Here is a 14,126-nt window from a genome sequence, read left to right on the forward strand (position 1 = left end):
CAAATAAAAGTTCTTATATTCACAAAATAAAAGTAAGTATGATTAGCACCCTAAAAAAAAATAAAAGAATAAATAAACAACTGGTTTTTGTTAAATTAATTAGTAAGTTTCTGAATTAATTAAAAATTTTAAAATAATTCAAAATTTATTAATTCATTTAATCCAACAAATTAGCTTCCGTTTGGAAACTAAACAGAATCCACTTCTATATAAATAGAAAATAAACCACTGTTGTAGGAAGCATTTCATAAAATGTATTCAAAATTTTGTTACCATTAATTTCATTTTGGGATTTCATTTGTAGTTTTTGTATTCTCTACACAAAACATGCTCCTAATCTTTAAACTACCCAAGAAAATAAAAAATATTTCGTTTAACTTCACTATTTATCGAGAGAATCTTATTTCAGAGATTAAAATATAAATAATATATAAATTCAGATATTTAATTTTGTGCCAAAAAGACTTAATTATAAATTTTTAAAATATAAAAATTATTTAAAAATTGCAAATAATTTAAGACTAGAGATTAAGGGCTTGTTTGATTTAGTTTTAATTTTTAATTTTTAATTTTTAAAATTATATTTTAAAATAATTTTATAAAACTATTTTTTGAATAAAATAAAATAAAATTTGTTTGATAATTTAGTTTTTAAAAATGTTTTAATTAAAATTTTATTAGTTTTAGAAAGAAAAACAGAAAAATAAAACAAAAACATTAAAATAATAATTATGATTTTAATTTTAAAAACTGAAAATAAAAAATTAATTTTAAAAATAATCTTTAAAACCTACTTTAATAAACAAGTTTTAATTTTAAAAACTAAAAATAAAAAAAATTAAATTTTAAAATAATTTTTATAACCTATTCTGATAAACAAGTTTTTCTATTTTTTGTTTTTAAAATAAAAAAATTATATATAAAAAGAGAAAACAAACCCGAGTTAGTTTAACTCATTTGTTCTTTTCTTATCAAATAAAAAAAATTATAGAAATTTCCCCTACTCGCCGAAATGGGGACAAATGCAAAGGCAGCATTGCAGTGGAACAATCCATCAGCACACAAGCGCAGAAGACAACATAGTACAATTCCAAACACATAAATTTCAATAATGTTTTCTTCTTCAATCACTCTCAAGCCCTTTCTTCAATCCCTTGTCCTTGATCATTACTCTCAGGTTCTAAAACCCCTTTCCTTTAGTTTTTCCTTCTTTATTTGCTGTATATTCATATTGTGCTTTGTTTCTTGAGAGTGCAAAAACACACACTATTAACATATTTGGCCAAAAGGGGTGAAATGCAAAAACGAAAAAAATAAATAAAAATGCACTCTTGTGGATATGAGAAGTTAGAACTTGAAACTCCATGATGTTGGGAGACTTGATTTCAGGACCCCTTGGTTAAATAGAAGTTAAATAGAAATTTTTTCACTCAATGATGATAACCCATTTCCATTTGTCTAATGCTCTTATTATTCTCTCCTTGGTGTGGTGTGTTTTAGAACACAACTGCTGCAAATAGGTGGGAGTGTTTAGGGTTTTACAATTCAGCAAATTTCCGGACCAAGAGACTGTTGTGTGCTAATGGGTTCAAGCTGAATTGTTTGGTTGATAGAGAGATGGATGTGGGTTCACCATCTTTGGTGGATGATGCTGCAAGGTGCTTAAGTGGTATGTGCTGTTTCCTGGACTGACACTAGATATATATGGTTTATGTTCTGTGTTTGAGTACTGACTCTATCTGTTTGCAGAAGAAGAGATAAGGGAACCTAGTATTTCGACAATGGTGATGAATTTTGAGGATAAGTTTGATCCTTATGGAGCAGTTAGTCTCCCACTTTACCAAACTGCTACTTTTAAGCAGGTGTGACTAAAGTCCCTATTTCTGGATTTGTTCATTTATATGACTTTGGTGTCTTGAGTCAGTGCATGAGTATTTTGTTTATTTAGGGTGCGTTTAGGTAAATAACTTGATTAAGCACTTATTCAATAAGCTCTTATTATACGAGGACTTATGGCATAAATATGATCGTAAACTTATTGGAATAAGTTGAAAAGAGATTATTTTAATAAGTTATACCAATAAGTTTATTGAAATATACTAAAAATAGTTTATGAATCATAAGCTGTTTTCATAAGTTCTTTCAAATGCTCCCTGAATATTTAATATCTCTGTTGTATATCTTTCTTTTAACTTCTCTATGTTTTATACTCTTCTTCATGCAGCCTTCTGCAGTAGAAAATGGTCCCTATGACTATACTAGAAGTGGAAATCCTACTCGAGATGCTTTAGAAAGGTTTGATTCAACCGGTTGGTTTGTGTTTTGTATTCATATTATGTTTCTTTGTCCATCCACTTTTAATTTGTGTTTTATGTTCTCAGCTTACTGGCAAAACTTGATAAAGCAGATAGAGCCCTGTGCTTCACCAGTGGAATGGCTGCTTTGACTGCTGTTGCTCATCTTGTTGGAACTGGTGCTTTTTCTCTTTTCAGTGTGATAAAATCTTATCTTTCTTCATTGTTAGTGATGTGAATATAGATTAAATTAGTTACTAAGTAGTTATGAGCTCTAAGGTTTTTTATTTAAATATCTATGGTTTAAATTATAATTTTACTATAAAAATATAAAACATGTGCACACTGTTGGCGCCATAGTGTGCCATTATTTTTTGGCTACTATGGAGAGTCAGTGTAGTTTCACTTTTCTTGCAATTTGCCCTTGATTGTTGCTGTGTTAAATTCATGACAAAACTAGAACAGAGAAAACTTATTGATGCACAGTAGAGTTGCAAGTAATGTATTCTGACAGGATAGCTTTGCTTTTTGAGAAAACATGATAGTTTCTTGTTATTTACTCCTGAGAGTGTGCATGTACTATAGGTGAGGAAATTGTTGCTGGAGATGATATTTATGGTGGCTCAGATAGGCTGCTGTCTCAAGTAGTTCCAAGGACTGGAGTTGTGGTGAAGTTAGTCTGATTTGTTAGCTGTTCTTATTTTATTTACTGTATAATCAGTAATTAATTATACAAACAGACCAGCAATATTGTTGATTCTGTGGAGCATAAGTCTATTAGTGATCATTCTTCAATTCTTGCTTGTACAGGCGGGTAAATACAAGTGATCTAAATGAGGTTGCATCAGCTATTGGACCCAGGACTAAGCTTGTGTGGCTTGAGAGTCCAACCAATCCTCGGCTACAAATATCTGATATTCAAGTAAGGTGTCGTATTTTGTAGTTCTGATTTTTGGAGTGTTAATGATCTTGAATTCTTTTATGTTTTTATGTGGTGGCTGTTGTTGTCCTTCTTTTCCTCCCTCAGTGTTGTTACACCTATAACTGAGAGGAAGTTTCTGTCATTGGTTTCTAAATTTGAAATGTCATGTGCAAGGGAGTACATGTGTCTGAGTATTCATGAAATGCTGTGGACTTCATGTCTTTCAATAATGGAGCTTTGACCCTGCTTCCCAACCCCCCACTTTCCCATTTGATATATCATTACTTCAGGGAACAAGATGATTTTTGCCTTGACATTTGAAGTGTTACAATTATGAATAATCACTAGATCTCTCCTTGACTTTAATTTCTATCGGGCTGTACATCTAATCATGACTCCCAGCAATACATATTTTTTCCAACAATTTTTTAATACCTAGATAAGAGGTTACTGCTGTGATGAAACTTTCAGACTTGCCAAGTTGCCAATATTATTTTTCATACGCTAATGAGGGAGATGCGTGTATGTTTTACTTGTTAATTAAAAATCAAGTTTTCTCACTTGATGATAATTTACAATCAGTTTAGATTATACACTAGTCCATAAATTTTTAGGAGTTTTCTTTCCTTAAGCACTGTTAGCTTCACTATTTTATTGTTGTACTGTCAGTCTGTCACTTGTTTATTATCAGGAGTAAGTTATTTGTATATATCTAATATATAAAACATATAGCGAATCCTCTTTTTATATTCTGTGGTATGAACTTCTGATATGAAATATTTTTCAATGGTTCTACTCTCAATAATATAAAATTTCTTTTTCTTTCCCTTTCTTAATCCATGCCCAGAAAATAGCAGAGATGGCTCATTCACATGATGCTCTTGTGTTAGTGGACAATAGCATAATGTCACCTGTGTTGTCTCAGCCATTGGAACTTGGAGCAGGTATAAGTATTGTAAGCTAATGAGTACAAATAGATTTAGTCACTTCTTTAAATCATGCTTGCTAACATGCAGTAAAAATTGAGGGTGGAATTTGAGAGGAGTGAAATATTGAAAACCATTGTGGCTGAGAGTGAGAAAAAAACAGTGATTCAGTTTACTTCATCATTGGTACTGGGTTTTGTGCCTGTATCTCTTAACAAAACATAAGAATAAAAAAATCACATATCCATTTTGATTGGCTGTTTAGTGATATATATTCACTGTAATGTTTACTCTGTTTTCATTTGAGTAAAAATATTGTACAGGGTATGATGAAATGCAAACTGCATTTTCCACTCTTTTTTTAATGTATAAAGAAATTTAGTAAGAACACCCCAGCATGCCAAGTTGTGCCCAATGGTTACACAGTTAGACTATTACTTTTTTGCCACAGATATTGTCATGCACTCAGCTACCAAATTCATTGCTGGACATAGTGATATTATGGCTGGTGTGCTTGCTGTGAAAAGTGAAAGGTAGTTTCTCTTTTAATGTTTCTCAGATTTTTAGATATTAAAGATATGAATTTGTTGTTGTCATTTGAACTTGTAAGTCTGTATTGATTTACAATAATTTCGTGATTTAGATTTCAATTGAAAAGCATATTTTTTTATAAAGATGTTATGAGTAAATGTTTGTCTTCTAATTTATTAAACAAATCAGTAAATTTTGACAAGGTCTTCTACGAGATGGACTGATGCATATTTGAATTGCTTGAGTGAATTGTTTTTTTTGTAAGATATGTAGTGAAGAATTCCATGAGCTTGGTTTTAAATCAAACGCTAGATGATGATTTGAACTTTTAATTATAAAAATTCTTTGCCGAAGGGAGAAGGAAGTAATCTCTTTGCTCTGTTAACTTCTACGTGTTTGAGCTCCTTCAAAATTATTACATAGTATTCTTGCCATTATTTTTTTCATTCCGATTTTGTCTTTTATTTGCTTCATTTAACCCAAAGTTGAGTTGTTAACAATTTTATTTCTTCCATAAACTACTTGCAATTTTACTTCTAATGAAGTTTTCATTTTTATATTTATTCTTTTAAATTATTGTCAATTGGTACTCACTATGCTCTTTGCATCCCCTACCGGATGTTTACCTTCTTTCATCAATCTTAAGGTTGGGAAAGGAACTGTATTTCTTGCAAAATGCAGAGGGTTCAGGCTTAGCTCCATTTGAGTGTTGGCTTTGTTTGCGTGGAATCAAGACAATGGCCCTGCGAATTGAAAAGCAACAGGTGCTACTTGAAACCTTCTTTAATCTCGAAGTGCTTCTGCTATTTAGCTAATAACATTGGAGTCATGTCTTGTTTGCCTCTCTGTTTTTTGACTATAGTTATAGGTTTTTTAATGATTAGTCTAGTGAAATGAATACAATTGGCTGAAATATCTTGTGCAAAAATACACATGGATCTTTTTCCTGAGTACCTTAAGTTCAATCTATTGTAGTTTATTTAATAAGTTGATCAGAATAGAATAGGGATAAAAAAAATTCAGAGATAATGACACGGTTTGGGGGTTATTTTAAGTATGGGCTTGACTATGGGAGCTAGGGTTTCAAATATTCAAAATTTAAATTTTAATAGTTTGGGATTTTATCCTATTTTTTTCAAAAAGGAAAATCCTTTTGCATTTTGTTGTTGCATATTTTTAGAAATTAGTTTTTGTCGAGGGATATGAATATCCCTCTTTTCACAACTCACAAGTCTTACTGCTTGAATATTAACAATACTGAATTTTCAGAATATGCTTGTGTTCTTGGTTATTTTGGTTCTACTTCATGTTATTCACATGTTCTCATTCCAGAATACCTTTCCATAATCTCTTCTTTGGTAGTATACTTCTTGTTTTGAAGCTGAAGAGCTCCTTTACCAATATTTCATATAGAAATCAAGCCTTCTATCATCATCCAGTATAGTTATATGCTGCGATGGTGTGATGAAGAGACAGGCATGCATGAACTAATCATAAGTTTGATTGGCAGTCTAATTTCTTTCATTGCTCTGTTAAATAATAATAGTTTCTCTGATTGTTCTCTTAGACTTCAAAACTTGAATTTCTAATGTCTTAAAATTATAAATCTAAGAGTTACATAAAACTTCTGGAGACCGGATATCAATTTTTAATGGTCTGATAATCTGATTTGTACAGAATGTGATTTCCATTTTTAGGTTCCAGTTCCAAACTTCCAATTGGCATGTCATTATCCATTTAAGATGACCATTTTCATTTTTTATGATTGTCAACTTTGTTAAAATCTAATGCAGGATAATGCACAGAAGATTGCTGAGTTCCTTGCTTCCCATCCTCAAGTTAAGCAAGTGAATTATGCTGGCTTGCCCAATCATCCTGGACGTGATTTACACTATTCTCAGGTATTACATAAATAGAAATTTAAGAGTATTGTTCCTATGGTGACGACTATTGATTATCGTATATTCATATGGTCTCTTTGCAGGCAAAGGGTGCAGGGTCTGTGCTTAGCTTCTTAACAGGTTCCCTCGCACTTTCAAAGCATATTGTTGAAACTACCAAATACTTCAGCATAACCGTTAGCTTTGGTAACAACTCTTCCATTAATTCTCTAATTAAGGAATTTTAAACTGGTAATAATAAAATAACATAATTATATTTGATAGGTTCTCCAGGATATTTGCTCTTATTTATCAATACAGATTGTATGAAGCTCAACAATTATCTAAATAGACCTTTTCATTCAATTTAATATATGTATGAACGCACTAGTCTTATCTCCTCTCTTATATTGGAAGAACCATGTGCTATGGTTAGTGATTGTAAAGAATGGTGTGCCAATGGAAAAGCCACGACCCTAAAATTGAAATGATAGAATTAGCATAGCTTAAATATTAATATAATGATAGAATTAGAATACATTATTAATCAAAACAAATATTGTTTGAATATTATTTGATTTACTGAATCTGATAAAAATCTCCAAGGCACAACTGTACAATTCTGTGTGCATTGATTGATTGAAGCTACATGAAATTAGTTTGAGAAATAACCGTATATATAAAATGAGATGACATTTTTATGTGGTGATTTTAATTTCCTGATACTAAAATTAATCAGAGCTAAAGAATTATTTAAAAAAAAAAGTAGAGGGAAAGGAGGTTCTAATATATATGTTCACATGATGTCCAAACATAATTGTAGATCAAAAGGTATACCCACCTTGTATTATAGGTTCTTGAACAATAAGTGTGTAAAATTTGGACTCTTGCACTTCAATTGTCCTTTGAAGAGGTTAACCGGTTCTTTTCTAATTTAGTTTTCTTGAACATTCTTTTACACACTCTTGATGTGTGTATGTCAGTAATTGTAAGGAGAGTTGACCCTGGTGACATTGTTATTTTTATTGTTGGCAGGGAGTGTGAAGTCTCTAATAAGCATGCCATGTTTTATGTCCCATGCAAGCATACCTGCGGCAGTTCGTGAGGACAGAGGATTAACTGAAGATCTTGTACGTATATCTGTGGGAATTGAGGATGTGAATGATCTCATCGCTGATCTAGACAATGCACTTAGAACTGGCCCTCTCTAAATTTATTTATTTATTCTAAATATTCAATCTTAAAGAAGTTGGATTGAACATTATTTTAGCATGTTATTGTTGAGGATTTGGGAGCTTTGTTATTCTATTTTTGGAGCCTTCTGTGTGGAAACTTTGTGTTTCTTAGATCATGTGCATGTAAAGATATCAACATTTCCAATAATTTTAATGTAGCAATTGCAATCTTCATCCGCAAGTATATTGGATTATATAAGCTTTGTCGCTTGGAGGAGAGTTTATTACCTATTGTAATCTTCTCTAGTTCGAAAAAGATTACTTTCAGGGGAGGATACATGTGGTTTGAATAAAAAAAATGATTTATATAAAGAATGAGAAAAGTAATGTCTCATGAACATTGATGTAGTACTAATTTGGTATTTTATTATTCTATTAGATTAATCTCTAAGTTAAGATTAAAAAAGTTGAGAAAAATTCTTATTTGCAATGTAAATAAATAAATAAAGTAAAAATAGCAAACACTTTCAAGATAATCAATAAATGAGAATGCTAAAATATTGATTTTACTTGGATTTTTTCTTGCGTTTTAAAAAATAAGATGATTTTAGTTCATTCTTAATTTATTGTGTAACTCTTTTAAGACATAATATGATGGATTTATGTTAATTTAATATTAATTTATTATAGAATGTTGAAACTGTATGTTTAATTATTATTAGTGTGATTCCTATCCTAATCTATTAAACAAATTCTTTTATTTATTTGAACACTAAATTTAACTTTGAAAATCAGTAAAGCTAAAAGAAACTGAACAATTTTAAAAAATAAATAAAATTGACATTAGTTCATATGCTAACAAGTGTGTTAGGAATGTTCGTTGCAAGAGTGTCTGAATTTAAAATGAAATGTTTAACAGCATTAAAAGCCAAAAAATATTATAGTTTAATTTAGACAAATTTCTCATTAAGTACAAAGACAAAAATAAGAAAGTAAAATGAATAAAATTTTACTTATAATTTAATATCAACTTATGTGTTTCTATTTTTTAGAAGTATACTTATTTAATTTTAAAAAAAATTAAAATATATGTTAATTTTAACAGAAAAATTTTATTTGTATTATCTTTTATTTTCTTGTCTTATAAGTAGTTATCTAAGATTTTACTTAATATGGCTTACGTATATTTAGTTTAACTTATTTCGGATTATAAAAAAAAAAAAAAAACTGTTTGTAAAATAAAATGAATAGTTTTGCGTAATTTGAGGAGGCCTGGGTGCATGACTTATTTTCATTTTTGGATAAAAAGGAAAGGCAAAATAGTCGTTTATCGTATATGGTACCTGAAAAATGGTTATGAAGTTAACGCCATATTCTGCTCAACTCAAAATGAAAAAGCAATGTTGGTCTGTCAGACAACCGAGTGACCATCCCAGGCAGATGAATTTGTCTGAGAACGATCCTCTGCAGCCCAAGATGAGCCTTTTCCTAAGAAAGGGTTTACCGAGCCAATAATCACGCTCTGATCAAACGGTCTTGATTCATCCACCAGACGTAGGTTCCTGTCTCCTCAGAACTCAAGGAAACAGAGGTACGAGCCTATAGAACAGATCCCGTTCAAGTAAGGTCGTGACCGCATGTTTCATTCTTAACAATATAAACCCTTGTCTTTATCTAAATCCATTCAATGTGGGACTATGTTCATGTCGGTGTCGGTGTCAGTGTCAGTGTCAGATTAGTAACGTAGTTGTGACTTTTGTTACAGGATGACGGTGTGATTATCATGGTGTATGTAAGAATTCTTAGGGGAATTTGAACTGCAAGATTTATTGTGTATAGAGTTCAGAACTTGAAACCTGTGGAACATGGACAAAATTTGAGTGGTAAATTAGGAAGACATTGTTGCTAGTATTGGTTACAGCATTGTGGGTTCACTACACAAATCCGAAAATGAATGGAAACAATAATTGTCTTTGATTGTTTGTGATCATTAAAAAAACCGAGCCCAACATGTTCCCAGCCATGATATCCAATTAGTAACTAATGTCTCAGTGCACATGAAAATAGTATATTCAATGAGGTAGTATAACTATAACTAATTCTAGCAAGAAGGTGAGTTACTAATCAAATTCGAAGAATTATGTTATTTAGACTTACAATGGCTGCAATCATGCCGCTTAATTCCATAATAGCTATCACTTTTCTTGAAATATCAACGATGAATCAAGAGAATGAATAGAACCATTTGCAACTTTGTTAATGTACAAAGGGAAAATAATCTTATGGCTTATGAGATGATGGACCATCTTTTGGGCACCAAAAAGTAAATTACATGAAAAGGAAAATTGCATAATAAAATAAAACTACTTTTAATTAATAAAAAATTGACCGTTGTGTCCCTTAAACTTTGTTTGAGAATTTAATAAGGAAGTGGAAAGAAAACTCTTTTTTTTATGTTTCATATTAAGAGGGAAAAAAATAGATGATTAATTATTAAAATGACTCTTATTTTTTTATTAATTTTTTTAAAAAAATGTTTTTATTTTTTCAAAAAATCCTAAAAGAATAAATAATTTATCCTCTATCTAAAAATTATTATTATTTAAATTTCTATTTCTAATTTTGTTCTCTTTATTTGTAATAGTTGTCTTCTAAAGCTTCAAAATTATTTTTAAAGTTTCTCTCTCTAAAATTAATTTTATAAAATTGATACTTTTTAATTATAGAAACTTTATTATTCAATAATAGTAATTTAATTTAATTTATTTTTAATAAAAAATAATGAATTTTAAAATTAGTTAAAATTATTAATCACACGTGCATGATAGATTTAGGTGCAGCATGACACCTTTGAATCAAATATACTTTATAAATTCTTTTTTCATTTGTTAATAATTTTCATGAACAACTTTCTAAAAAATAATTCAATTTTTGGAGGATCAAGCCACTTCTAAAAGCCAATTTAAACAATCAAACAGTGACGAATATGACATTAAGGGTCCTTATAAAGCAGAATACAAAAAAATTGAATAAAAAACTCATCACTGTTCGTAGTTAAAGACTACACAAAAACATCACTACAACTCCAACATTAGGTGAAATAAACATAGTCTATTGTCCAACAACACTCTACATCTATATTTGTATTATCTCTTGAATGTGCCTCCTTCCAATTGTTCCTCTTGGATAAAATTTTTTGTTTTTTGTTTTTTTTTTGGCACTCTTTGGTTCCTAAACATTAAACAAGTCAACTTAATTTCATTTTTTTTTTCAAGAGATAGGCAGATGAGTTTTGGGTTTCATTGGCTCTATAAGATGCAAACAAGTTCTCTGCCGTTTACAAATTATCAGTCTTGTTTATTTCTGTCCTTTGTTAAGTCCCACACAGAAGAAGTATGAACCAATAATGTTTAAGCCAGCTATAAAATGAATCATCTGTTATCTTGCTAAGCATACCTTTCTCGGCCTTTTGGCTAAGATCAAGTGTAGTATCTGTTCTTATCAGTTTAATATCTGATGCGTGAACCATTGGTTCACATGGTATTATATTTATTTTTGAAGGGAGAGGACCCTTAAATGTAGCTTGCTACTGTTGTCCTCGTGCATCGCCCACTACAGCACGGGGCTGGTGCATCCCATCTAATTCAGTTCAATTTCTTTGTGATTTGTATTTAATTTATCTTGTTTTGATTGGTTATAAATTTTTATATTTGACTCTTTTTGGTGAATATCTCATAATATACATTTTTATGTTTACATGAAAATTTCTTGTCCACTTATTTCATTTTCTGTTATTACTGCATCCTCTGTATAATTTGATATTTTGATTTGTGGAACTTTCAGAATTAACAGTGTTGTTACTTGGGTTCTACATCACATTAGAGTCGAAAATATCATTAATCCCTTTCCAAAATCTTTTTCTTATTAGCTTTAGAACATGGCTTCTTTAACAATTTCGTGTAGACGGTCAAGCTTTCTATATCCTTGACTATTTTGGTGATGGGAGATGCATGACTATTTTGACTGCATAGTGTATTACTTCCTCATGTCATAGCTTTTCTATTTCTGCACTTAAGAGTTTAAAATTGAATTTCAAATTGACTCTGTTACAGATCCAATGTTCATCATGTCTAGAATATGCGACTTTCCTTCTTCAGGTTTCTGGTCTTGTGGTCATGTGATTACCTTTATAGGTGACCTTTATTTATAAATGATAAATAAAACCTTTAAACGAAAAATGTGCAGGATAATACACAGAAGACTCCTGAGTTCCTTTCTTTCCATCCTTGAATGAAGAAAGTAAAATATGTTGGTCTGCCTAGTTATCCATGAAGTGATTTCCACTTTTCAGGTTTGGTAGATAAATAATTTAAGAATGTGTTTGATTGTCTAATATACTCGTATGGTAGGCAAAGGGTCCAGTATCTGTGGTTTGCTTTCTAACATATTGTAAGCACTCGAGCACTTTTCATAACTGTCAATTTTTGTGACAATTCTTCCACCAGACTCCAATTAAAAAAAGTTCTTAGCTGGTAATCATAAAATCATACCATTATATTGATAGGTTCTTCAGGATATCAGTCTGTTAATGACAATAGAGATCGTGTTAAATTCAACAAATTGAACATTCAAATTAACTGCGACCTAAAAAAGACCTTCTTCAATTCCTGTTTTTATAGGCTAAATTGAATATTTTGACATATGATGGGGGGTGGGGGTTAAGTTTTAAAAATTCATGTCTACTTTCCATTTGACATGCCCAAAATTTGGTTGGCTCATGTATGCTAGATCAGAATCGGTCTTGGCCAGTTGCTGACTCAATTTTTCAATTATTTTTTATAATTTTTAGATTTTTTTTTGTATTTTAAATACTCTTATATTAAAAAATATCGAAGAAAAAGGTTTAGGGATCAAATACATAAATATGGTATGCAGGAATACAATAATGGTCACATCAAATATTTTGACATAAATTTTATATATATTAATTATTATATTATTTACGCGATTATGAAGATTTTTTAAGAAAAGTATATGGGTCAGACTATTTATCACACAACTGCAAATTCAACCTTTTGTTTTCTTGAACTTTTCTGACCAAGGATGCAACTTCTTTGGAGATTTTACAATCTCTCTAAATTCTCCTCTGAAACAGGAGACATAACTGATTGTGATTGTTATGTTTTGCCAGTGTTGCCATTTGTTTTAACATATTGCTCCAAAACGTTAATAACTGTTTAGTTATATGTGTCGGCATTTTCCTCCAGAAAAAAAAAAGTGTATTTTCTCCTAACTTGATTCACTTTTCTTTCATTGTGCAGGGGCGTCTAGCTAGTCCTCCACAGGGGTAGGGTAGCAATTCCTTGGCACATATTAATTACCACACTCGTTAAGATTAGTTGTTTGTAATTGAACTTGCTGATTGTATAGCTTGTTCCAATCAAGGTTGCTGGTTGCTGCTGAACTATAGTTGGTATGGTTATTGCGTTGTCTTCTCATCTAAAAATTTCATCATGCTGGTCAACATTTGATGAGAACGTCAAGGTCCAAGCCCAAGTTGATAAGGACATCAAGCCCAAGCCTAAATTAAGGTCCAGGCCTGGAAAGCCCAACACATTTGCACTGCATAGACCACTCGGAATTAAAGGAAAAGAGCCTAATTGTCAATCTGATTTTTTGAAGACTTGATTACAATTTAGTCATTGGGAATATATCTTTTTATTATATTTTCGTTTTTTATTTTGGAATTAAAAAAAAAGTGATGCTAGCTGATTTTAAACTCAGGCACATAAGGTTAAGTTTGTTTCACAACAGCTAAGACAGCTTAGTTTTGCTTGTGCTAAAGAATTTGTAATTTTCTTTTATTTGATTCCAAATGAGATAAATTTAACTCTTATTTCTCAACAGCTAAGACAACTTAGTTTTACTTGTGCTAAAAGATTTGTAATTTTCTTTTATTTGATTTCAAATGAGAGCACATGAAGTTAAGTTTGCTCTTCAACCACTTAGACAACTTAATTTTGCTTGTGTTAAAGGATTTGTAATTTTCTTTTATTTAATTCCAAATGAGACAAACTCAAACTAAATTTGTATTAAACTTTGGAGATTAGAATGGGAAGATAGACATGTGTTCTTAGAAAGAGCATTGTGCTTGTTTAAGAGTTTTCTCTCTTAAATTCTTGATTGAACCATTTTCAATCTTAACAAATTGTAGTGCTTGTGCATTATCATATTTATGAGATTTTTTTTTAAGGCATCTCTTTATTTGTTGATCAATTATTAGAGATTTTTTAATTTGAAAAAAATATTTTTTAATTATAAAAGTGTTTCTTTTTATTGTTAAAAGTTAGTATAAAAAATAGCAAAAATAACTTATTATAAAGTTCACCCGCAGTATA

At 30.5% G+C, this 14,126-nt stretch overlaps 1 protein-coding gene and 2 non-coding genes across 5 annotated transcripts; 2 read left to right on the forward strand and 1 right to left on the reverse strand.

The window, feature by feature from the left end:
• Nucleotides 1-983: 983 nt before the first annotated feature.
• On the forward strand, nucleotides 984-7,997 carry LOC113861844 (cystathionine beta-lyase, chloroplastic). Of its 3 annotated transcripts, none has more exons than XM_027494907.1 (13): nucleotides 984-1,177; nucleotides 1,501-1,669; nucleotides 1,750-1,862; nucleotides 2,225-2,295; nucleotides 2,382-2,473; nucleotides 2,880-2,967; nucleotides 3,105-3,216; nucleotides 4,064-4,160; nucleotides 4,594-4,675; nucleotides 5,320-5,437; nucleotides 6,467-6,574; nucleotides 6,658-6,760; nucleotides 7,589-7,997. In XM_027494907.1, the coding sequence occupies exons 1-13, from the start codon at nucleotides 1,112-1,114 to the stop codon at nucleotides 7,762-7,764; spliced, it is 1,395 nt and encodes a 464-aa protein (XP_027350708.1). In that variant the 5' UTR covers nucleotides 984-1,111; the 3' UTR covers nucleotides 7,765-7,997. The 3 variants fall into 3 exon arrangements, with proteins under 3 accessions (XP_027350708.1, XP_027350709.1, XP_027350710.1); XM_027494908.1 differs by having other exon boundaries at nucleotides 1,009-1,177; nucleotides 1,750-1,823; nucleotides 7,589-7,956; XM_027494909.1 differs by lacking the exons at nucleotides 2,382-2,473; nucleotides 2,880-2,967 and having other exon boundaries at nucleotides 1,009-1,177; nucleotides 7,589-7,956.
• Nucleotides 7,998-9,133: 1,136 nt separating this feature from the next.
• LOC113864107 lies at nucleotides 9,134-9,359 on the reverse strand. Its single transcript, XR_003504711.1, has one exon. It is a non-coding gene; the product is annotated as a small nucleolar RNA U3 (small nucleolar RNA).
• A 1,821-nt stretch (nucleotides 9,360-11,180) lies between these two features.
• On the forward strand, nucleotides 11,181-11,367 carry LOC113864068. The gene has a single exon (XR_003504672.1). It is a non-coding gene; the product is annotated as a U2 spliceosomal RNA (small nuclear RNA).
• The last annotated feature ends 2,759 nt before the right edge of the window (nucleotides 11,368-14,126 follow it).

The sequence above is a fragment of the Abrus precatorius genome, unplaced genomic scaffold (assembly GCF_003935025.1).
Source record: "Abrus precatorius isolate BTA unplaced genomic scaffold, Abrus_2018 Scaffold3, whole genome shotgun sequence".
Lineage (NCBI taxonomy): Eukaryota > Viridiplantae > Streptophyta > Magnoliopsida > Fabales > Fabaceae > Abrus > Abrus precatorius.